Source organism: Hipposideros armiger, unplaced genomic scaffold, assembly GCF_001890085.2.
Source record: "Hipposideros armiger isolate ML-2016 unplaced genomic scaffold, ASM189008v1 scaffold_26, whole genome shotgun sequence".
In the NCBI taxonomy this organism is placed as follows: domain Eukaryota; kingdom Metazoa; phylum Chordata; class Mammalia; order Chiroptera; family Hipposideridae; genus Hipposideros; species Hipposideros armiger.
In genome coordinates, this window is record NW_017731376.1 from 4,956,828 (window position 1) to 4,983,389 (window position 26,562).

At 36.7% G+C, this 26,562-nt stretch overlaps 1 protein-coding gene across 3 annotated transcripts in view; it reads left to right on the forward strand.

Annotated features, from left to right (window-relative positions):
- RFC1 (replication factor C subunit 1) overlaps nucleotides 1-26,562 on the forward strand; it is a 65,044-nt gene that overhangs the window by 15,622 nt on the left and 22,860 nt on the right. For 2 of the 3 annotated variants that reach the window (XM_019636003.1, XM_019636005.1), the window contains exons 5-10: nucleotides 13,850-14,082; nucleotides 15,018-15,095; nucleotides 19,961-20,038; nucleotides 21,659-21,746; nucleotides 22,697-22,980; nucleotides 25,004-25,111. In XM_019636003.1, coding sequence (XP_019491548.1) covers nucleotides 13,850-14,082; nucleotides 15,018-15,095; nucleotides 19,961-20,038; nucleotides 21,659-21,746; nucleotides 22,697-22,980; nucleotides 25,004-25,111 — 869 coding nt within the window. The remainder of the gene's footprint in view (nucleotides 1-13,849; nucleotides 14,083-15,017; nucleotides 15,096-19,960; nucleotides 20,039-21,658; nucleotides 21,747-22,696; nucleotides 22,981-25,003; nucleotides 25,112-26,562) is intronic. The other variant, XM_019636006.1, reaches the window with a different exon arrangement.

Consider the following 26,562-nt stretch of genomic DNA (forward strand, 5'->3'; position numbering starts at 1 on the left):
CTTCACTGTGAATTGAATTTATTGCTTTTTTCACTGTGTTGAATTATATCTATCAGGGGGAGGGCTGTATAATTATCTTTGGCATTTTCTGTGGAACATAGAATTTTTTTAAAAGTGCTCTATGTTGAATCATAAGTTAAAGCTCAACCTTGAATCATATATTAGAATATTGGATTGTTTTAGAGCTTTTTTAAGTGACTTTTTATCTTGCATGCTAAAGTCATAATAATCTAAGTGTATAATGATTATTCATATTTGTGACTTACAATCTAGCACAGATGTGACCTGAATTTGTGGTATTCTCTGGTGACACTAAAGATTTTAGCATTGGCTTCTTAAAAAATTTGATCAGTTTTGCGTGGTCGAAAGCAAAAGACATTTATAAATAATCGTGCACTAATCTTAACATTTTTTTTTATATTTTATAATTATTTATAGTATGAATAATTATTTCATAGAGAGTGTTCTTTTATGGGAATGAGCCCTGAATTATATTGTCATTTTAGGAAAAAACTCAGATCAGTTTGTTATAAAGTCATTTTGATTCTAGCATTGTTAACTCCCAGAGGAGACCATAACAGGAATAAAAGGTCAGCTGTATTAATCTTCAAACTCACAGAGGCTGTTGAAGCGATTACTGTATAGAAATGCTCGAGGGAGCCATGAGAGCATCTGATACCTCATTGATTTGTTCATATTGAGGAAAACCTCTGAAATCATTATTTTTGCACTCTGCTACTAATATTGCTGGTGAAGTGAATACACCTGGTCTGAAGAGATAGGGTAAAAGCCACGTTATTTTGACACAGCATGTTACGACTTACATTCAACAAACATTTATCGAATGTCTTTTATGTCCCAGGTACTAGGTGCTGGGCATATAAATGATGACTAAAGACTCCAAGAACTGTAAGAGTTGCCAAAGGCTGCAGTGTGCACTAGTCAGGGAGAGGGCTTGATGGAGAGGGTAAGATTTGATCCCGCCCGTGACGGATGAGCAGGTGATGGAGGGGAAGAACATATCAGGTTAAGGGGACGGATTATTGAAGACACAGCATTCAGCACAGGGCTTGTATGTTCATAGGGCACTGATGAAATTGCTTGCCTACATGAGGAGGAGCACTGGAGGTAGATGAAGCCGGATTAGGGAAGATCTTGAAAGCTAGGCAGGTGAATTTAGACTTCACATAGCGGGGAAAAGGGAACCATTAAAGTTTTTAAACAGAGTTGTGGAATGACGAAAATGGTATTTAAGGGTGACAGCTAGGGGAGGAATTGGGCAGCAGACAGATTGGGTGAAGAGGTTTAAAAGATATAGACTTCCAAGTATAAAGCAAGTAAGTCATGGGATAGAATGTACAGCATAAGGAATGTAGTCAATAATATTGTAATAACTTTGTATGGTGACAGGTGGTAACGAGACTTATTGTGATGATCATTTTGTAATGTGTATAAATATTGAATCATTATGATGTACACCTGAAACTAATAGGACACATTATGCCAATTATATTTAAATAAATATTTTTTAAAAAGAGTGATTGCTAGATTATTAGTATTCAGAGTGGGATGGAGAGTAAAGAAACCGTAATTAGGGCAGTCAAGGCATTTACAGTAACCTAGAAGCGAAGTAATGAGTCAAGTTAGCAGTAGTAAGGGACTTACCTGTAAACATTTTGACAGATGAGTTACAGGTGAGGCTTTTGGCTTACTTATGGGCTTCATTCAGCCATCCTGTCTGTGGTTACTATTATTAGGGTAATTGAAGAGTCAGTGTTATTAGCATGCTTAAGTTTCCTTTTTAAGAAAAAGATAACAGTTTTATTGAGATATAATTCATATACCATTACAATTCACCTAATAATTTGGAAGTGTGAAGGTACTCATGGTAGATAAATTGGTCAGTAAGAAGGGAATGAAACAAGAAGGAAAAACTCCTTGTGTTGTAGAAGGAAGCTGAGACTGTAAGGTCAGAAGCCCTGCCTGGAGGGTCCATCTTTGGTTCCCTCCTAACAACTGTGACTTTGGGTTAAAGTTCAGTGAGTCTTTCTCCTTTTCCTTAAAGCAGAAATACTAGTTGCTTAGGCAGTCAAAAGGAAGAAAGAAAAACAAAAGAAGCCAACAGATGAGCTTTGTAGGTTCTCTGAACATTTATTTGATAAAGTTGTTCAAATGATCAAAGACAAGTGATGTGAACATATTACCTATAAAATTTTTGGTCAGCTGAACTATTTCTTCATTATGGCAGGTGGCAGATTAACTCGTTAACCTTTTTGTTCTATTGCTAAATATCTGCTCAGGCACATTGTGCAAATGAACTCTTCCACTAAGAGGCCCGCCTCTGAGTTCTGGCCACCTTTGTTAAGTTTTGACTATGTGGGAGGGACACTAAGAACAGAATGTCGATAGGTTTATTATGTAACTGAAGGCGATGGGAGCAAGCGATTCAGACACCATGGTTAATGTGCAGACGTGTGCCATGGCCTTCAACTGTGGATCACGGCTCCCGTCCTGTGATTTAGGTACACAGAAGGGTCAGACAGTTTAAGCTCTGGTCACAGACTTCGTTTAACATGGGATTGTTCATTTCAGGCCAGGTATTTTTGAATGATATTTTCTGAAGAGATGTCCAGCATTTTATCTGAAATGTTTATAAACATTAGGCAATGTTTATGAAAGTGAATATTATCCCTTTTTTTAGCTAAAAATCTTGGAGTCCCTTGTACCCATCTAATATGATGTTCAGTATTACACGGTACTCTGCTTTTTCTTAGAACTGAGATATAGAAAAGAAGCTAGCTCTTTCCTTGCCTGTTTTATACTTTTTTATTCCTTGACATGATAGGTGAGGAAAAGAAGCCCTTTTTCTTCCCTCCATAAGAGAGAATGAAACTGTTAAAAAGAAGCCTGCAATTAATTGGTATAATAAAATCAGAGATATAATGCGTTTCAGAAAGTAAAAGTTCAACTTGTTGAAATTAATACACACTGGAAAATTCTTCACCTCAAAATAATTCTTTTGTTCTTTACCTTTTTATAAGCTAAAACTATAATTTTTCAATACTGGATCATGAATAATGCACTTTGTAAATATAAATATTTACATTACCAGTATAAAGTTAAATAAATATTTGTGGTAATAATAGCTTAAAAATAAAAAATTTAACCTAAAATCGTAGTTTATTTGGAGATTGGAGGTTCTCAGGGGAAAGGATTTTGTGACATGATTCAATTTTAACCCTACCAGACCTGAGGCCCTGAACCTAACTGTCCCCTATACCTGGGTTCCTGAGCATTAAAGAGAAAAAACCCACATGATATAGAAAAATGTTAGTTACATGCAAACAAGTGGTTAGAATAAGATGGAACTTGGAGACATTGTAGAAAATAGGAGTGCTTTTCCATGCACACAACACAGATATGATTAGATAAGATATGATTAGAAATTACCAAAAAATCGGTACATCGGTCTGGTAGGGTTAAAAAACTGTTCATTCCAAAAGAAATAACTTTTGCTTTGTTGTTCAAATTTTATCTTTTTTAAGCCAACCTTTGTTACTTGGGTTATTTTCCTTGCAGTGTATAGCATGTGTAATGTTGAAGAGGATGAGCTCTTGAGTCAGACAGTCTGGGTTAAATCTTTGTTTACCTTCCTGTGTCTTAGTTCCCTCATTTGTAAAACAGTGATTTCACTAGTACCTACATCAGAGGCCTTTGTGATGATCAAGTTAGATAATTCTTGAAAAGCACTTAAAATAGGTCTGACACGTAGTAAATGCTTAATAAGTATTAACTGTTATTATGTTTTGACTTTATTGTATACCTACATATGCCTTTATAGACTGTGCTAAAGACATCTTGCTTTAGCTTAATCCTTTAGGGCTCTCTGTTGATTATGTAACTGTGCTTTAGATATTTAGAAATTGTATTCAACTCACTTATGTTATGGATGTTATGTGTGCAGTCCATTACGGGAACTGCTAGTTACCTGTGGCTACTGAGCACTTGAAATGTGATTAGACCGACTTGAGAGTATTGTTAGTATAAAATACAGATTTCAAAGACTTAGTACAAAAAAAAGTAAATTGTCTTAAGTTTTTGGTATTGATTACATGTTGAAATTAAAATAATTTGGATATATTGGGTTACATAAAATAGTTAAAATTATTTCCACCTATTTCTTTTTACTGTTCTTTAATGGGCTATGAGAAAATTTTAAATTACATATGTGGCTTGCAATTTATTCCTATTGCTCAGTGCTTTATAAACAATGAGAAACATTTAGGAAATAACTTTAATTTAGAAAATAACCTAATTCATGTGCTTTTGTTTGTATTATTATACATTTCTTTCGTCTATATTTAAGCTTACTATCTAATTTCATGATGTATTTTTCATCATCACTTTGTTTAATTAAGTTTGTTTTATACTGCTTACTGATTTTAAAAGTACTTTTAACTACATTAATGCCCAAAATTACAGTAAAAGGAAAAAACTGCTTATAAATATCTTCATAGCAAACCATTGACTCAAGTAAAATGTTCTTGTAGGTTGGTAAAAACCCAAATACTTGTTGTACTGGGTAAATATATTACTTTTAGCTGTTTAATGAAGTGAGAGACCGTGAGTTTTGTTTGATGAAGATGACCTTTTATTATCTAGTTTCACCAGAGGCTGGCGTTTGGTTGAAAATGGAGGGGGTTTTCCCTGTGTTGATAATTGTTTATGATTGGTCATCTTAACTGAGCACATAATTCCAGAGGCAGTTAATGCTCTTGGAATTATAATTATTTGGGGGATGTTAAATGGGAAAACTTTGGGACTGTGGTGTTCTCCAGGTTACTATGTAATATCAGTGACCTGTGACTAGGGAACATATAATAGTAGCAGAAAATATTACTGGGGATGGATGTGTAGCATTCTCTTTGCTAATTTTTAGAGACTTATAGTTTTGTGTACCAGACAAATAAAAATAGATTCTAGGATAGAGAGCTTTTCTTAGATGTTTTCAGGGAAACCTCGAATGATTGAAATAGAAAAATTTCTTTCAAGTGAGAAAACTAAGAACTGTATATTATATTTCTTTGATTATACTTGTTCAAAAATTAATATTGATTTGTGCACTAAGACTCTGTATAAAGGAAACTAAGTTTAGCATTTTTTTAGGAGGAGTAGTCTTTATATTATTTTAATTACCTAAGTAACACATTAACACATTCTCACTGAAAAAGGATTATAAACAATTCAGATAAAAATGTTCCACATCCACCCATTAGCTTTACATAACTATATAAATAAAAATTATATATACACACATGTGTACACATATATAAATGGATTTCCTTTTTTTTTAAGATTTTATTGGGGAATTGGGGGAGGGGAATAGACAAGTTGCTGTCATTTTGTTCTTCAGTCTAGTTGTGGAGGATGTTGCTTCACTGGCCCGAGCTGGCACCATCATTGCGCTCTTCCCGGGTGAGGCAGATCAGTCGCCGGCGTCTGGGCGGCTGCTCACAGCTGCTGACCACTCACGCTGGCTGCTGGCCACACACGGTAGCCCATGGCAACCCACTGCCACAGGGGCTGCAGCCTACGCCGTCGCCAGTGACTCACGGCAGCCCAGCTCCAGGTTGAGCTGTTGTTCAGCATCTTAGCTGTGGAGGGCAGTGTCACTGGCCCTCATATGTGGGATCTGAACCAGGGTCCTCTGGCATCCCAAGCCAGTTCTTAACCATCGCGCCACTCGGCCGGCCCTACATAGATTTCTTTATTTGAGTGGCATGTTACTGTAAAATTTCTGCAGCTTGCCTTTTCATGTCTTTGACATGAGGACTCTCTTCCTCTCTCCTTCCCCACTCCCTCAGCCTCATTTCCTTTTCTTTAACTACAGAAAGATCCCTAATTCATTCTTTTAAAATTCTGCATAGAATTTAATAGTATGTATTTAATTTTTGTCATACTCTTATTTTGGATATTGGATTATTGCTATGAACATATTTATGCTTCATTGCAATATAATATATTTAACTATTAATAAATGGGCAATTCACAATGAAGAAGATAATCACTTAAAAGGGAATAGTATTTGTTGAAATTAGGTGGTATTTGTTTTAAGAATGGTAGTTTATCCACCTGTATTATGAAGAAAAGAGTGGGGCTTCTGCTTTCTGCTTACGGCACAATGCTTTTATGAGGCCATCTCAGCTCCTAGCATTTTCCTTTTCCTTTTGGCTCTTATTAATCATAGGGATCAAAGCACCAAAAAAATGTATACAAGGGGACACTTTGGTCAATCTTAGTCAAGCAGTAGTTTGCCATAATTAGAAGTGTCTGAACACTGATGGTAACCACTTTAAGCACCTCTTGTAATCGCAGAAGTCAAACGTGACTTGTATTCATCTTTTGTTATTGGTATATATTGAGTATTACAATTTTAATAATTTTTTTATTTCTTAAAATGTGTATACATTTTTTTGGCACCATAAACATATGCCACTATTAAGTCAGCTCTTTTCTAATTCTCAGGTCCAGAAAAGGGACCCTTAGATTTTTATCTTGTTAGATTCCAGGCTTTTGTATCCTGATTCTGTGTCATCTCTTTTTATGTTAAACTTGAATACTTTTGTTTAACAATATTAAATCCTCATTAATTTCTTTATTCAACAAACATATGATGTCTTCACTGAACAAGTATGTGCACAACAATCTATGAAATAATCAATCTATGAAGAGAACAATCTATGAAATAGATAAAAGAATAAAACTTAGTCTTGTCTTCAAGGGCTTAAAGCCTACTGGAGAGATAAGCCTTTTATATAAAAATTATAACAGAAGGAAAAAATTAACAAATAGTGATAATATGTTCCAAGGATATTCAGGCATGGGGAGCGGTAATTTTTATTTTGGAGGTTCAGGAAACATTTCCTGGAGGAGAGAGAAGTTTGAGATAAATATGAAAGGTTTTCGTAGGATTTAACATGGAGATTTAGGTACCGTGTATACCAGAAAGAGAGAATAATGTGGAGGTTTGGAAATCTGCTATTTTGTATGCATTATTTATTACTTTCTAACATTATAGAAGGAGACGAGCTGCTTAAAAATTCAATTTATAAGCTTTCACAGATTTTACCAGATTAATACTGTTTAGTGTTGTAGTTGTATTTACTTAATTACAGTATCTTCTGCAAAGAAATCTCTTACTGTATTTGAAACCTGGGTCCAGAGTGAAAGGTGGGGAGAATTCTGCCATAAAGATGTTAACAATAATTTTATCTTGTATACTACTGTAAAGTTTTTTCAAAACACATTTTAGTGACATCATGGATTGGAATAGCATTATTTGTTATATGGCTTATATTTCATGTCTGTCTCATTTGATTTTCAAAACAATGTAACATTAGGGCTGACTTTAAGAAAACTTATTCTCAAAGAAGCAATTTTCAATCTAAGGTTGTAAAAAGCATTATTGTGGAAGAATCCAATAGTTCTTTGGGTAACCCTCATCCACTTATTTTTTCATATTATCTGACTTTATATCTTTTACAAATTTGATAAGCCTGTCTTTATATTTTTCTGAATCATTAGTAAAGTTATTTAGTTTTAAGGGCAAATAAACTTTTTACCAAATTGACATGATCTGTTATCAGCAACCAGATATAGCTATTGAATTTCTTATGAATAATCAATTACTACTTATAAATCTTGAAACCACTGTTACTTATCTTGCTTGTATTTCTCCATCTTGCCATAAATCAGTGCCTCTCAAGGATGATTTTGCCTCCCAGGAGACCTTTACGTATCTGGAGACATTTTTGGTCATCACAACTGGTGGGTGCCGTGGAAGAGGCCAGAGATGCTACTCAGCATCCTACAGTGTATGGGAGAGCTCCCCACAACAAATAATTATTTGACTGAAATATCAGTAATGCAGAGGTTGGAAACCCTGCCATAGCCTATGTGAAGAGAATTTGGTGGATGTCCAGACCCCCCTTGTTCTAGTATTCATCTAACCTACTAGTCTAGTAACTCGTAGAGTAAGTGAGGGCTTAGGCCAACACAGTTCATTGTCAGTGACTGCTTCTGTTGAATGCTCCCCTTTGATCTGCTCTGGTGTTACTGCACAGAATTGTCACCAGACCTTCCCTCTTCTTTAGTTCTGTTTTTGACGATTAGGACTCCATTTCTCCTCTTGAATCTTTAGAGGCTTCTCCCATTTTATATTATGAATCAAAAGTCAGTGATACTGCTTTAGCAATTTTATCCACAAATTCACATTGACTAAACACCTTTCAAAGCGCTAAGCGCTCTTAGACTCTTTTTTGCCCAGTTTGTTCTTCAGTCCCCTGTCAATAGTGCATTTTATGAGACCTGAGAAAAGTTAAGTAACCTGTGGAGAGGGAAAACTGAAAAGGACACAGTGAATAATGAAGCACTAGGGTATCTGGAATAACTATTGAGGTTCTGAAGCATCTTTGAAAATAACAGACTGTTGTTCTGGTGACACATAACTTTGCCGTCAGGCACTTGTGAAACTATGAGAGACACAGGATTGTATTCCAGAATGCCCAGGAAGTGGGATTATGTTATTAAAATGTCATTAATTACGAACAAAATAATATACTTGGCTTTATTCAGTACTGAGGCCAGCACCGTTACCTCCTCTCCTGTGTGGACAAGTGGGAACGGAAGGAGGGAATTGCACTGCGGGGCCAGTCAGCTTCGCTTCGGATGCGCGTGTCCTGCCTTAGAATTGTACGAAGCTCTGGGTAGTATACCTGCGGCCAGTTGTCCAAGCCTTTTCCCCCCACTTTTTCTTTTTCTGAGAGATCCAGTGGAGATGGAGGAGGGAGGGGAGTAAATATAATAGTAAAATGTTCCACTTTCTCCTCGTGTGTTATATTTTCTTAGTACTAACAAACCATGCACCTCTGTGGTGGGTAACATCAAAGCACAAGCCGTGTTTTTTTCAAGATTTATCATTACTCACTTATCTCACTAGACCTCACAAATTATAAAATAGTTTTGTTTTTAAAATATAACTATGACTCCATTTGATTCTAAGAGGATTTATTGGTAATAAATCATGAGATCTCTAGTTTCTTGATTAAAGATGAGCAGTCATAGCAGTTTTATTTCATTATACTGAGGTATATGGTGCCTGATTTACCACATAAATGGTGCAAAGATGGTATGTTTACTTTCTCTTCCATCCACTTAATACTTCCATCCACTTAATACGTATTTAAGACTTAGCATGTGCCTGAACCTTTCTTTATTTCCAAAACAAAAATGACAATTTGGCTTCAAAACTCAAGGAAGTTTTGAAAAGGAACTTTGTAGCAAAAGGCTCTAAACACTCAGATCCCCTTTTTCTGGTTTTTGAGTTGTTGCTGAGTGAATTCCTTTTCATCTCTGACCAGGTCTCCCTAGCATCCGCTAATTTGGTTTCTGTGTGTTCCAGACTGACTGAAAGAAAATCAGAATCTCAAACTTGCAGCAGCATGAATTCCAGAATTAGATTGTTTTCTCCTTCTTGGCTTGTAAATACATTTTTATAGGACCTGCACATTATTTCTTTCTCTTTTATTTGTTATCCTTCTAAATAAGAACGTATCTAACTCAGAGTGGCAAAGCAGTCTTCCCTCCCAGGCAATTCCTCCACTGTGTGTTGGATAATGCTAGTTCACTTGGTGATCATTACCACATTTGTAGTTATGTATATATAAATAACTATAAATTGTGGGGGGGGGGTTGTTTGTTTTTAAGATTTTATTGGGGAATTGGGGGAGGGGAACAGCGCTGGGGGATCAGGAGAAGGGGAACAGACAAGTTCCTGTCCTTTTGTTCTTCAGTCTAGTTGTGGAGGATGTGGCTTCATTGGCCCATGTTGGTATTGTGATCATTGCGCTCTTCCCAGGTGAGGCAGATCGGTTGCCGGCCTCTGGACAGCCACTCATGGTGGCTCTTGACAGCTCACTGTGACTGTTGACCGCTCATGCTGGCTGCCGACCACACACGGTAGCTTATGGCAGCCCACTGCAGCAGGGGCTGCAGCCTACACTGACGCTGGCGACTCATCACAGCCCACCTCCAGGTCGACCCGTTGTTCACCATCTTAGCTGTAGAGGGCAGTGTCACTGGCCCTCATGTGGGATCCAAACCGGGGCCTTGCTGCTCAGAGCTGGCGTCCCAAGCCAGCTCTTAACAAACGCGCCACTCGGCCGGCCCTAAATTATGTTTTTATAAAGAGACAGATAGCCTAGAGGGAGATTCTGAGTCTTCAGTTGCCCATCATTTTTAACTAGATCTCAGAAATATGACCTAGATTTTATTTTTTAGTATTTTATTGCAAATTTCTGGGACTAAAAGAACACATTTTGCCTTTCACTTCTGACAGGCAGGTACAAATTTAGGCTCATTAGAAAGCAAGAACAAAGTTAAAAAAAAGAAAAACAACCATAGCTTTATTTGGAATGTTAATCTCTACACAGTGTGTAAGATCGTAAAATAATGTTAGCATGGTCACAGCGACACCTGCTAAATGACTGTGTTTTGCAAACAGCTAGTTGCATTGTTCTAATCGTTGGGTGGTTTTGCCGTCTCCATAAGCTATTTATTGGTATAGCCTTTGAAATATGAAGAGCTAACTAGTTCAGAAGCCATACGATAGAGACAGTAGAATGTGGCTTGTAGTTTAATGCTCAATGATGATAACTATAATTAGTAGTAATTATATAAAAAAATTCCATGAAATCTCTCAGTCTAGGAGCAGAATTAGCAGAAATTCTTACAATCATAAAAATAAGCAAAGAAAAGTGGAGAGGAGGGCGAAACCAAAGCCAAGCCTTTTCTGTCTCAGAAAACTTAGCGGTCAGAGAGTTTCTAGGAAATAGTCAACTTGTTGTAAAATATTAGATGGAAATTAAAAAGAAAGAGAAGTGTGATATACAGATAAAAAATATAGGAAGAAAAAAATGAAAAATCATCCATAATCCCCTATCCAGAGATAAAAGTGAACATTTTATTGATTTTTTTTAAATCTTTGAATGTGAATTTAAATGTATAGATAAATAAATATAAATATGTAATTAAACATTCCATTGTGTCACTTCCTTTTGTCACTTAAACTTTTATGTCAGTAAATATGAATATAAGTTATAATTATCTATTGCATGTACACTAGATATGCTTTTAATTTTGCACTTACTGCCTAAAGAGAGATGTATTGGTTGTCTATATATACTTAGGAGGTTCCAGTTTGGTGACTTTCTTATGTTTTTTTTTTTAATTAAAGCCAGGATATTAGCAATGCTCTTTTGTTTTTGAATCTTATTTTAAGGGCATTTTGCATAATTTGTTTTGACTGCTATATGGAAAAGTTTGTTGGTGAATGTTACTGGTTTTGTTATGCTGCAGATTAATTTGTCTAGGGCTTTCAACTAGACCAGCCATAAATTACTTCCAAAAAAAAAACTCTTTGGATTTCTGTACTATATTAATTCATTATGTTGTTTTTGAGAAAAGGAGTTTCAGATTACATTCTCAATGGCTATTAGGACTATTATGGCTGATTCATGTGGCTGTTATGCTGAAGAAGAATGTGATAATGTCCCTTAGCCTTTGCAAAGCCACTGAATCAGACACCTTTTCCACTTCTGGCAGAGGTGGAGGACTGGTTGTCAAGTAACAAGAACATATATATGAGTGACTGAACCTAGTCAGTCCTCCAACTCTTGTTAACATAGGGTTGGACTAAAATCTGGTAAGTATATCAAGCCTTGGATGTGCTTAGAAAGATTTATGAGTGAATTTTTCCTTTTTTTTTTTTTTCCCCAAAAGAGCTCCTGATTTTCCAGAATAAGCTGAAATTCTGGATTTTTATCTGGTTTTAAAATTTTTGTTTTTATTCCCATCTCGCAACTATCAGCTTTTTCTCATATCTGTGGATGCATTTTTAATTAAGCTTGGAGGTAGATTGACTGTAGTTGAAGATAAGTAAAGCAATGCTTTAAAATCTTTTGGTTGCAAGTTTAAAAAACCTAGCTTATTGTAAGCAAAACAGGGAATTTACTAGAAGGTCATTGCTGTATCTCATTGAATGCAAGAATAAACCTTTGTTTAGCACCTTAGTTTATGCGTGTTAGTTCAGCACACTGATCAAAGGCAAGATTGGCCCTACCTTTGCCTAAGTGCCCACTCCTGGTCCATTTGGTTGTGGTGAGGAGTAAGGAGCCATCTAATAAATACAGCCATGATTGGTGGAGGCCCTTGGAGGGTGGGGCGAGATGTAAGTTCTGGGGAAAGCGTTTGTAGCAAGCTGTATGGGCATCTTCAAGAGATGTCTAGTACAGTCTTGGCTTTAAAAGGGTGGATTACTTTTACATTTAGTAATCAGAAACCTGTAAGTTTGTTTTGTAAAGTTTATAGTTTCATTTTAATGTAAATATAGTAATTAGAAAGGGAGGCTTCATCCTTTTAGATTTTTACATAACTCAGGTACTCTCATTTTTGAGATGGCAGCCACGTAAAAATAGCATAGTCCCTGGTACATACAGCCATGAGGAAATGCTCGTGGTTGAGTGAAGGAGTACTTGAGAGGAAGTAAAACCCACTCATGTGTCGCCCTGCACACCAAACTATAAAGCGAACCCTCCCACCCCCACAGTGACCTAGTTCATGATTGCCTTTTAGGTTTTTCTTTTGATTGGATTTGTAATTAGGCCAAACAAGGCTTTTTCTCTTGTGAATAACTGAACCAAAGAAAGAAATTTACTGAGGCTATTTTCAGGTACATTTTGGGGGTCCTTAATTACCTAAGCATTTTCATGAATGCTTAGAAAGACTTAAAACCAGATGTTTTATGGAAACTTTTTAGAAAGATACAGTGTACCAAAACACTGTTCAAAATCATAACTGAATTTGATATTTCTAATGATCAGATATTGCTAGATAGTACACCTTCAATATGCAGCTAGACTCAGACAACTTCTTACCACCTGTGCAAATACCACCTTCGTCCAAGGTTTCAGCATTTCTTCTGGAATTACAGTAGCTTCCTGGATGCTCTCCCTGCGTTGGCTTTCACCCTGCAACAGCGTGTGCTCTAAAGGACATGACTTAAGTTGGATCTCTGCTGACAATTCTCCAGTGGATTCCCATTCTCTAATAAAACCTAAAATGCTTTTCATGATCCAGAAAGTGGTTCAGGATTTTGCCCTTACTTCTGTCACCTTAACTCTTGTGATGTACCCTCTTCATGGTTCTGCTGTCACAGTGACCTTCAGCACTCACTTTAAGGCTTTTGCATTTTGCACTTGTAGTTCTCATTGCCTGAAGTATCTTCATTTCAGGGCTCTGTTCAAATGTTGCTCATCAAAGACTTTTCTTGAGTACCCTATCTAAAAGAGCGCCCTTCATCAGTCTTTATTTCTTTCCTCCTGTTTTATCTTTTCTTCATAGCACGTACTTATAACTTGACAGTCTATATTTATTTCTCTATTTCTTTCCCCTTCTAGACCCCAGGCTCCATGAGGGCAGGAATTCTGTCTTTTTAATCACTGCTGTATCATCAGTGCCTAGCTCATGATGGGTGCCCAATAAATATTTGTTGAATACATGAGTAAATAAATATGTTTTGTGTGGTAATTAGAAGAAATAGTGTATTGCAGGCTTGGTAAATGTGAGGATGATTGTTGAATTCTGGAGACAGGAAGAAAAAAAATCCATTAGCATCCCATAGCTCTGTGTCCTTTTTATAAAGCTGTAAAACTGGTGGACGTGGTTGCTTTGTATAGTTGGAATATTGGAATTGATGTTTTATCAAACAATGTTTGGCTGTATTCCATTTAAGATGAAGACGATGACTTTATGTGTAAGAAGGCAACCTCTAAATCAAAAGAGAATGGACGATCTACAAATAGTTATCTTGGAGCATCAAACATGAAAAAGAATGAAGAAAACACAAAGACCAAGAATAAGCCTTTATCACCAATAAAACTTACCCCCACATCAGTGCTTGATTATTTTGGAACTGGAAGTGTCCAAAGATCAGATAAGAAGATGGTGGCAAGCAAAAGAAAAGAGGTGAGCTTTTAACATGCACGCAAAGCTGAGTCTCTGTCGCGCAATCGGTTAGCGCATTCGGCTGTTAACATGCACGCAAGAATGTTCAGGATTTATCCCCATTCACGGTTACTAATAGGAGAAATTTGGATGTTATAATGGGTCAAAATGTTTTATTGATGAAAATAATTTTCCTATGATTATGGATAAAATGTATTGCCATCATTTTAGAGGATGAGGAAGTTAGATTATTATACATTTAATTTTTTTTACATTTAATAGTGGGAAAAGATCATTTAAATTATAAGAAAAATTTGTAATTTTTAGAATTTAAGTTAAATACTCAGAATGCAAACTCATTTACCACTGACCTCTGCCAGACAAAATTGGACAATAAATTTGTCCCCAAATGAAGTCATAAGTACATAACTTATAAATATAGCTTACCCATTGCTACACTTTGACGTTCTCTATTTTGGCTGATGTTGAACCCACCTTTTTCTGGAAATTTAGGAAACAGAAATACAGATAAATTATAGTGAAAGTACTCCCCTGAGTTACAGCCTGCTAAGTGGTACACATTTATTGATTTCGTTAGTGCCTCCATAGGACAGTGTAATCATTGTCATATTGGTTTGCCAATGTTCTGGACTATTTGTCAAACCAAGACATTAGTGGTTTGGTTTGGTTTTTGTTTTTTTGGCACTTCTCTTGAACATTTCAATAGAATTACATGAAACCATCTCTCTGAAGGATATTTGCTCACCAGGAAATTGGATGTGATCAGGGAGTAGCCATGAACGTGATTTTCTGGCTGGTGTGCATTGCGACTAACTATTCCATTACTGATACACTAACCTCTCAGTGGTATAGTTAATCAGCTACAGTGTAGAAAGAGCACCTTGTTTTTAACTTAAGGTTTATGCTGATATTACTTCATTTTCTTTGAAATATAGACTTCACAAAATGCAGATGATTCCAGATTAAATGATGAGGCCATCACAAAGCAATTGCAACTTGATGAAGATGCGGAGGTATTGCCATTTTGTTTAAATATCATTAACACCTTGATGTTGTGACTTATTATTTAGTCTACTCAAGCAAACAATCAAGATTGTTCTAGTCTAATTTTGGATTGAGCCTCATTGTAAGAATTACATGTAAAATAAGTTAAAATTGTAATATATTGGGTTGTCAGAAAAGTCATGCCATATTTTGTCTGTTTTTCAAAGGTCATTTATTTATACAAAGAACAAAGATCAATCAATGATATGTTGCCCGTTTTATTCGATAACCTTTTGCCATCTTTCAGTGAGCTTCATAATTCCTCGTTCATAGAAGGACCTGTTTTTATTTGTGAAAAACTGAATAAGGTGCTGATTTACAGCCTCATCTGAATTGAATGTTATACCACGCAAGGAGTTTTGAAGAGAGTGAAATAAGTGCAAGTCTGATGGCGCAAGGTCAGGCGAGTATGGTGGGTGTGGCAACACATCCCATCCAAGCTCCAGTCATTTTTGACAGGTGATCAAACTTGTGTGTGGTCTCGCGTTGTCGCGATGGAACACAACTCCTTTACAATGAACAAGCTCTGGACATTTCTGAATGATGGATTCGTTCAAACTGTCTAACGGCCGACAGTACAAATTCAAATTGGTTGTTTGATTACTTGGTAGGAGCTCGAAAAACATGACACCTTTAAAATCCCACCACACTGAGAGCATAACCTTCCTCTGATGAATGTCTGCTTTCAATGTCATTTGAGGCAAATGATCACATCAGGACCAAGACCCTTTGCGCACCACATTGTTGTAAACAATCCACTTCTCATCTCCAGTTATCAGTCGCTTCAAAAAAGATTGTTTTCCTCACGTTTAATGAACATATTGCAGATGTTTATACGCACATCAAATGAACTTCTTTGGGTTCATGCAGAACCCAAATATTGAGCTTGTTTACATATCCCAGCTTCTTCATGTGGTCATGAATGCTTGAATGATGGATGTTCAATGTTGCTGCAGTCTCTCATGTCGTGTAACGTGGGTTTGACTCGATCAATGCCTTTATTTTGTCATCATCAAACTCGGTGGGCCTCCCTGACCGAGGAGTTTCGTTGAGATGAAAATCACCAGCATGAAATTTCGTGAACCATCGTTCGCCTTGATGTTCTTGTAGAGCACTGTCACCGTAAACTTTATGCAACTTTTCACAAGCTTGATGCGCATTCTTCCCTTTATGGAAGTAAAACAGTAAAATATGGCAAAAATGCACAGTTTGGTCTTCCATCTTCATTTGTTGTAAAATCTCCAAAAATCAACCAAATCGCTCAATTTTTTTTTTCAGAATGAAGCTACAACTGTCAGCTGTCAAATGACATAGCAATAACATAAATGCGAATGACTCCAGTACTCCCAAAAATGAACTAGTGCCATCTGTTGCAAACATGCGTCATGACTTTTCCAACAACCCAATATAAGAATCTGAATTTATATAAAAGATAAATGATGAGAGCAGAAGATAATTATTTATTTGGAGGCTTATTAAATTACTTTAAATGAAAGCTTTAGCATAGTTAAAATAATTTCATTTGGTCATATCTCTTTTCACTGTGTGTAATCTCATCCACTCCTGTGGCTTTAATTAGCATGTATCTGCTGATGATCCCTAAATTGGTTTCCAATTCAGAGTGCTCTCTTGAGCAGTAAACCTATATATTTGGTAAGTGTTTGTTGAGCGCTTACTGAGTAAGCAGCATAGTTCTAGGTGTTAAGGATACTGCAATTAAAACATTGAAAAATAATGTCAGGTCATTATAAGTGCTATGAATAAAAGCAAATGGATAGGTGGTTTGGCGGTGATCAGTGGGGTTATGAGTATTCTATTTTAAATAGAGGGGTCAGGAGGGCCCTCTGAGGAAGTGATATTGGGGCACGAAATGAAGTGATGATGGCGAGCCATGGGCTGGCTGACTGGAGGAAGATTTCGTGTAAACAGAGAGAACAGCAAGTGCAAGCATCCTGAGGTAGGAGTGTTTGAATTTGATGAGCTTGGAGACATGGCAGCAGCAAATCTGTCAGTCACGACATGACAGGTCTTTAGTACCTACCAAGAGAACTTGGGTTGGTAAGAACTTTGGACCTTAGCTTCTGTGAGATGAGCAGCCATTGAAGTGTTGAAAGATAAGTGACAAGACTTGATGGCTCTTGAAAGAACATTATTCTGGCCGCTGTGAGACTCATAAGCCACGGCGGGGCAAGCGCGAAAGCAGATCGGTTTGGAGGCTGTGACGGTAGGTGGGTGAGCGATGGTGCTGGCTTGCCCCGGGGTGTGAAAGCGGAGGTGGCGAGAAGTCAGAAGCTGTGCTTTGTAAGTGCAGCCTTGACGCTGCTGTTCATTGGATGTAAGGTGTGAGGGAAAAAGATTCAAAGAGGACTCCATGATTTTTGGCTTGACCAAATGAATGAATGGTGATACCATTTATTAAGACTGGAACACTGGTATGGAGAAATCAAGGCTTCTGTTTTGGACATGTTAAGTTTGAGGTGCCAAATGAGGCTTCCAAATGGACGAAGTGAGTGGTTGAATAGTGGAGTCTGGAGCCCAGGGACGAGGTCTAAGCTGAAGACGTATATCTGGGAATCACCAGAATTTGAATGGTATCTAAAAACCTGTATAACTGGATGAGATCATAAATAGAGAAGTGTCAGGGTTGAGCTCTGGGGCACTGTTAACATTTAGAGGTCAGGAAGAGGAGGAGGATCCAGCATAAGAGGTTTAAGAAAGAGTAGCTAGTGGGATAGGGAAATGAGGAAAGCTTGGTATTTTATGGAAGCCAAAGGAAGGAAGTTTTTCAAGGAGGGATGTTTATCCCTGTTAGAGGCTCCAGACCGTGGTACCTACTGTTTGAACATACTTCCTGTTTATTAGCTTAACCGTCACTTTCTCACACTTCCTAAACTATAATAGAAATCCCTCCTATATACTCTGTCGCACCTCATCATAGCTATTATTGACATGTATTGGAATTAATTTGAGTGTCTTCGTGTATATATATGGTCTGTAAACTCCACCCACCAGGGCTGTGTATGGCTCTCTCCACTATTGTGACATCAGTGCTCATTTTAGTACTTGCATATTGTTGCAAGAGAATAGTATTCCAGTCTTCTGGAGTATATCTGATTTGCTCACATTTTATTAGACAGTTTACAGTTTGTGTTTTCAAAACCTTTTTCTATCTTATTTGATTACACTGAATTACATAAACTATAGACCAGGCATCCACACGACACAGATAGCACAGATGGCCTGGGTAACATTGTGAAGTAGTTTTTAGGGACCTGACTTCTCCTTATCTGTCCCAAATACTGGAGGCTTACACATCCTCTCCAAACCAGGTGTGGTACTCTGTCACAGTTCCCTGTTTTTTCATTTCTGTCACATTCTTGCAAAATCTTGGTTGGGTAATTAAATTTATTAGTCTGATGAAGAACTTTTAGGGTGTTAGTCACTGATGGTATCTTTTCTAATTATATCTCTTAATATATAGTAAGTTCCTTTTTCCCTCTTCTTTCTCCCCTCACTTTCACCTCTTTGTTTATTCATTTAGTAAGTGTGTGTCTAGTATCTAAATCAGTAAGTCAGTATGTAGACAGCATGTTAAACACCATCTGTTGTTCTATACATTGTATTAAAATATAGGACTTTTGATCACATGATGCTATAATCACCAATAATGAATTTCTTATGGAAGTACTTAAATTTCTTCTGTCATCTAAAATATCTAGAATCCTCTTTACTGGAAGCATACTATATATGTGAAAGTTTGGGAAAATGCTATAGGGTTCGACCAGAAATCCTTGCAGGGCCCACTAGAGTTTCAGAGTTCAAAAGACGTTTTTGTGATGAGGATTTTCATATTGTTTTTAGCAGTTAGATGTGTAGTTCAGTTACGGTATAAAAATATTAGCACACAGTATATTGATGTGCATCTGTCTGATTTGCTTATAGTTCTGTGTAACTTGATTAGTTCATTTTATAAACAAGAAAAGGCTTGGTTACCGTGTTCTTATCAGACTTAATGCCGATTCCAAGCCTCTTTAGGACTGGGTGGACTTTGAAGTCCTTTCATTTGTTTTAATAATATAGGGATGCCTTTGTTCAATATGATATTAGGCCATTTTCTCAGGGGGTATAAAACCATTTCGATTATAATGAGAAATGCTTTCCACTGCTACACGCTCTTTTCTGGAAGAGCTCCATTTTGCTTAAAGTGAAAATATTTGAAAATAACAGCGAGGTTAACTAGACTGTGTGCTAACATTAGCATGTTAGGAAAACTGATATGACAACATTTTAAAAAGTTAAAACAGATATATTTGAATTAACAGATATATTTGAATTACTTGAAAATAGGTGTTCGTAGATGTGATAGTTATATTTGTGTATATCTTACTATCGTGTGCAAAGAAAATAATAATTCTCTTGATTTCTTACATTTATTCTTTTATGTGCCAACTATTGTTTTTCTATTAGGATGAGATTCTTTTCAGAGCTTTTTCTAGAGTTTAAAATAAGTCGAAATAAGAGACCTGTAAGTGTTGCACTGTGACCATTAAGGAAAAAGTATAGATTTCAAACTTGATAAGTGAGAAAAGGCTTTAAAAATATGCTCAATTTGCCTATCATGCCTGTAAAACTAAAAATATTTGTTCAGAAATCTAACATGGCTTAGTGAAACAAACCTGTGATACTTAACTGTTAATATTAAATGGAAAAATGTCATAGTTACTTTTTGGAAAATGTTTTCTAGTTTTTTCTAAGTATCATGAAACAAACATTTAAAAACTTTAATTTACAAAAAGAAAAAAAGCAACTCACTGTGTGTTGACACTTTTTACAGCTAGAGAGACAGCTGCATGAAGATGAAGAGTTTGCCAGAACATTAGCCATGTTGGATGAAGAACCGAAGAACAAAAAGGTGGCGTTTTTACTGGGCTGTTTGCACTCTGAATATACAGTACAGATCAGTGTTCCCTTGCATTCCTGTGTATTCTAGCCTCTGGAGAGATAATCATGAGTGACTGTTACAGAAAGAAGCTAAATTATTTCTCAGAAATGGTTTTGGAAAAGCTTATTGAGAAACTTAACTCCCCCCAAAAGAAGATTGATAGAGCCAAAGCCAACCAGAATCCTTCCTTCCTTCAAAATAATGAATTGCAACTATTATTTACTCTTGTTTCACAAAGCGGTTCTTATGTACTTTTTCAGAGAATAATTCTTATAAAGATTCCTAGGGAACCTAAAGTTTAATAACTGATACATTAACTAATATCTTTTTGGGAAGCCTACTTTTGCTATTTGTAATTAGTTAACTTTAAGATATATAAAATTAGGACACTCTCAAATGATGCTGAGTATATTTTGGGAAATCTTTAAAAGCATCAAGATTTTTTTTAAGCACTTGATCTCCAAAAATTAGACTTATTTATTTTGAGTCACATTCTGTTAAATATCATCAATATCAATATCTGATTGTTTTAAAAGATTCTTACAGCAGTTTAGATTAAAACAGTACAGGATGGTGGAGACTTTGTCATTTGAAAAGCCTTATCCAGCTAAACGCATTTAAATTATAATTAAAAAATAAATACTGTGTCACACACCCTAATTTGTGACTTTTTTGTAAAATGTAGTTTTGAGGAAGCAGTGGAGACAGTGTAGATAATTTTTTTGTCTTTTGAAAAAATGTTCTCTTATGTTTCTTTTGAACTTTAGATTGTTTTTTGTTTTTTGTTTTTTTAAGATTTTTATTGGGGAATTGGGGGAAGGGGAACAGACAAGTTGCTGTCGTTTTGTTCTTCAGTCTAGTTGTGGAGGACGTTGCTTCACTGGCCCAAGTTGGCACCATCATTACGCTCTTCCTGGGCGAGGCAGATCAGTCGCCGGCTTCTGGACAGCCGCTCACTGCGGCTGCTGGCTGCTCACGCTGGCTGCTGGCTACACACAGTAGCCCATGGCAACCCACTGCCACAGGGGCTGCAGGCTACGCCGTCGCCAGCAACTCAGGGCAGCCCAGCTCCAGGTTGAGCTGTTGTTCAGCATCTTAGCTGTGGAGGGCAGTGTCACTGGCCCTCATATGTGGGATCCGAACCAGGGCCCTCTGGCGTCCCAAGCCAGTTCTTAACCATCGCGCCACTCGGCCAGCCCCTAGATTGTTTTTAATTTAGTCTTTTTGGTTTACATTTTAGTTTTTAACCTCATAATGCTAATAGTTCGAGAATTGAGATAAAAGAAGCAGAAAGAAGTCTTCCATTTCCAGGTTCACAATTTGGGAAGAACTGCAATAATGTTTTATAGATGTATTTTTTATGCCCTTTCAATCTGTTTCCTCGTCTGTAAAATTAAAAGTAATAAAATATGCTTCATTCGCTCCAGAAATCTTATGGATGGATGAATGAATGAAAATTTATTGTATTGTCCTGCTATTTTGGAAGATGGCCCTTAATCTTAAAATTAAAACTTTGGTCAATTTTAACAACATTTTGTGGTAATATTTTCCCTGTTGTTTGTCAATTTGACGCTTTTAAATTTTTCTTAGGTTCAAAAGGACCCAGAAGAGAGAGAAACGTTTTCATCTGTCCAAGCCAATTTAAGTAAAGCAGAAAAATGTAAATATCCTTATAAAGGTAATATAAGCAGAAAAAAAGTAAACTGAAACATTTATCTTTATAGAAGAAAATTCATGGTAACCTTTTTTAAACATTCTATTCAATAATTGCCTATATCACTAGGTAGACATTATCTCACAGGATATTGGAGCGTGTTCTGCTTAGATACTTTGAAAACTTCAGATATTAGCTGGTACAGGATGCCTACCTGCTGTATGATTATTGTGAGAAATGTATTACTGCTCTTGGCTTCATGTTAATTCCCAAGTATAGGGCAGCATATGGACTTCAGTAAGTGAAGACAAAGAACTAGTTATTTCAAGCTCATAGAGTTGAGTGATAGTTGCCCAGGTCATCTGACTCTTCTGCTGATTGGCCTGTAGGTTTATTTTTCAGTGGTCCTGATAGCTAACCATCTGCTAGTATACATGGTCTTAGCCCTAGAAGGAAATCTTCATATAGTACCTTTTAGTCTTGAAATCTCAGGATTTGGGGCTTTCAGACTATATTACAAATATTGGGTTGTCGGAAAAGTCATGACACATTTTTGCAACGAAAACATAGAAAAAATACATCATGACTATTCTGACAACCCAGTAGAATTTTGTGTGACATATTCTAGTCAGTAAGTTTTCTCTGTGTAAATTTCAGATCATTGACGATTATCTGTGGAACAGAGTTCCTGTTCTTGGATGAAGTTTACCATATTATTTCAAGTAATGAGTAATTTTTATGTAAAAACACAGACGCCTTAATTTGTACTGGTTTTCCAAAAAGTAATATACAGATGTTTAATTTTTTAAAATAAGTGTGCTGTTTAAAGAATTAAAATCTTAATATAAATATTATTAAATCACCATATGTCATTGTGCACTACTGAGATTACTTAGTTGAAAAGTGAAAAAATAATGTTGATATTGGGCACCATTTTCCAAAAACAACAATCATAATCTTTTCTTTCTTCCTAGTAAAAACAGAACAATTTCTGGATGAAAGAAAGAACTATAGTCCTAAGAAGCAAACTAAATGTGAACGTTCTAAAGAATCCCGGCACCATTCCAAGTCATCAGCTCACAAAATAGGAGAAACTTCTTCTCCTAAAGCTAGTTCCACGCTGGCACTTTTGAAAAAAAAAGAAGAGAGTTTTTCTAAAAAAACAGAGCCTATGGCCTCAAAAAGAAAAGAAAATGCCATTGAATTGAAAGAGACAAAAACTCCTAAGAAAACCAAAAGCTCTCCAGCTAAAAAAGAGGTAGAAATTACCCAGAACTGTATCATGTTGGGGCTATGTGTTGATCTGGGTTTGATTGTTTTCAAGTTTTATTTCTAACTTTATAAGTCATTATAGTACTTTTAAGATGCAATCTTATTTAGATGTTGTTGGAGAACATAGGCTATTAATATAGCTAAATTAGCCAATATAATTGAATGCTATTGTGTGTCAGATATTGTGCTAAAACAAATAGCATCTCATGTAATCTTCATAATAACACTGCGATACTTTTATTATTCAACTTTTGAAGATGAGGAAACGGGCTGAAAGAGACTGAGTAACTTCTACAAGATTATCCAGCTGATAAGTGGCAGAGCCAGCTGTGAACTTAGGTCTTTTGAGGCCAAAAAGAGCAGTGTAATATGGTGGCTCAGGCACGGACTGTGGAGCCAGTTTCAGATCATAGCCTTGCCACTGAGTAGATGTGTGATCTGGTCTGGTTACCTCCCCTCTCCCTGCTTTGGTTTCCTCATTTGTAAAGTAGGGATAATAATAAAAACCACTGAGAATGATGCCTGGTACATAATAAGTGCTATATAAGTTTTTGCTGTTATTATTAAAATAATTATTATTTGTATTTGTCCTAAATGTATTCCTTTTTGCTCTTGTATAACAATGTTGAGATACTGAAATTATTTTCAAAGAAAAAAACAGTGAAATCTTGCAGAATGGTTATTAAAAGTTTTCTATATTTTCATATATATTTGAGAAGTGAATGGTTTCTTAGAATCTCCAATTTGGAACCTCGTTAGAGTCATAATGAGAAACCACAATTGCTGTAAACCTCCTAGGCATTTAGAATTAAAAGCAGAATATTGTCTATTTTAACTGCTCATTACCATTCGTTTTTAGTGCAGACCAGTGAAGTGGTGATGATTTCAATATGCTTTTTCTTTCATTTGTGGTCAGTGCTCATAAATACGCTTAGGGGAACAGTGAACCTTTTGGTCTCAGATTTTCCTTCACTAAATACTTAACTGGTGAATGAATGTTTTTCAGCATGTACCCTAAACATGTTCAGTTTATAGAGGCTTGCCTAGTAAAAGAGAAGAAACCTTTAAGTGATATTGTTACTCTTCACTGTATTTTTCAAAGTTGGAATAGAAATGACTCAGAGAACTTTTAGTTGAGCAGTTTTGAGAACATCAAAGTCTGTTTAATAAATTCAATCTATTTTGGTCAAATAATTTTAACTTTATACATGGGTGAGTTTCAAAGTTAGGAAGTAGGAAAAACAATAGAGATCATGATATTGTGGTGGTTCTTGAATCAGAATTATCTAGGATGTTTTTACCCCAAATACACACGCCCTGACCATATTCCATGTCTCTGAGTCAGAAACTTGGAGTGAGTCCAGGAATTTATAGTTTGAAAAATGTTCCCCAGATTTTCTGAGACATACCCAATGGTAAGATCTGAAAGAAATAGGAAAGATTAAACCTAGAAGGGAGAATAGTAGCATATAGAATGTGCTGCTTTTTCGAGTAAAGCTTGTCCCTTGTTTGAGTCTGCTGTTTATATGAAGCCGTTAATTTTAAGACTGTTCATATCCCCAAGGATATAGGACCATTTAGGTCATTTGAGGTGTGTGCAAAGCCATAGGATAAACATAGGGCAGCTTCTTGTGTGATCAAGTTTACTTGAGGAAAAATTTATGTTTCCTTTAAAATACACATGGGTACATTGTGAAATAGAATTTATAATTCATATGAATCTTTGAACTAAAATACACTCTCTTGGTTTGTTTTTGGGGGGCTGGCAGCTTGGCATATGCATCTAATCTGCCCTGAGGTATTTAGAGAGAGTGGAAAGGTTTGCCAAGGGCTGATGCAGGGATGTTTACAAGCCAGGCATTTGTAAATTGGGGAGTGCCTTTATAGCTAAAAAAGTGAATTTCAGGACCAAATACTGAAGTGACTTAATGTTTATTTATTGATATGTATTTTTAATTTTATATGAATTTTACATAACTTTGTTCAATTTCGTTTCCCTATCCCCATAGTCTATAAGTCCTGAAGATTCTGAAAAGAGACGCACTAATTACCAAGCTTATCGAAGTTACTTAAATCGAGAAGGTCCCAAAGCTCTGGGCTCCAAAGAAATACCAAAGGTAAAAGCACTGAGGGGCACGCCCTTCTGTCAGGGCCTCTGGCCTATGGGCTCATGTATGTATTCACTGTTTACAGCAGCAGAGAATAATTACAATGAACAGAAAAGCTTCAGTTGCTACCTTTACAAATTAGAGATGTTTATTCATACTCTGAATACTGCTTGATACTTAGAAAAATGTTCTTTTAAGTAATAGGTAGCCCCAGTAGGGTTGGACTTCAAGGCATAAAGCAGTTATAAGATTAATGCTCTTTACTTTCATGGCACTTGTGGTGTAGCTCGTGTAGCTCAGGAAAGAGAACTTAAGTAAATCATTATTTAATTACAATGTGATACATGTGCCATAAAGAAAAATCAATTCAAGGTGCTCTTAGAGAATATAACAGGAACCTGCCCCTGGGTGGGGTGTGTACAATAAATCACATTTAAATGGAGACTTGAAGAGTGAAAGGGATTTGCCAGCTGTGAAGGAGATGTGATGGCAAGGTGATCTGGGTGGAGGGACCAGAATGTGTGATGCCCTTAAGGGGTAGAAGATCTTGCATGGCATGTTTGAGGAACTAAAGCAAGTTGGAGTGTAGTCACCAAGGGGTGGTGGGAGTAACCAAAAAGCTAAATAGGGCCACAGTTTAGGACTTTCGCCTGAGAGGAGTCATAAGCGGGGGAATGACATCACCAGGTTTGTTTGCATTTCTAAACGAACGCTCTGGCTGCTGAGCATATACAGTGCATCGGTAGCAGTAGATATAGGGAGATCAATTAGAGATGGTGAAAAATAGTATAGACTTGTCTGGGGTAATAGCAGTGAAAGTGCTGAAAAATAAGTTGCAACAGAAAATATAAAATCTGTAGGACTTGGTGATAATTGGAGGGGGAAGTGGGAAGGAGTGAGCATCACGGATGATTTCCTGGTTATCAGCGTGAGCAGCTGAGTGGATACTAATGCCACTGGAGGCGGAGCCGGATTGTGGAGAAGGTAATGAGTTTGTGTTGGCCATACTGTGCTTTACATGTATGTGAGCTCTCCATGTGGAGATGTTGAGCAGACAAGAGCTAAGCAGGACTGAAGCACAGAACAGAACTCAAGATTGGCTATAAACACTTGGGCCCTATTGGGATTTGAAGGGCTTGATATCATCTGGCAAACTAGTACAGAATGAGAGAAGACAGCTTAGGCCTAGCTTCTTCATGAAGTAAAGGAGGGTAAAACCCAACAGGAGACTAAGAAGAAGCCACAGATGTAGGCGAGAAGTCTCAGGGTTCTGTCACAGAAGCAAAGGGAAGGGGAGTGTTTTTTAAATAATCGAGTAAGAGGAGACTGACAGCTGTCCACTGCACTTAGTAACGTGAATGCTTGGTCCTTAGTCACCTTAGCAAGAGCAGTTTGAATAGAACTGCGGAGGCAGAGCCTGATGGAAGTGGGTTGAAGAGTGAATGGGAGGAGATAAAATG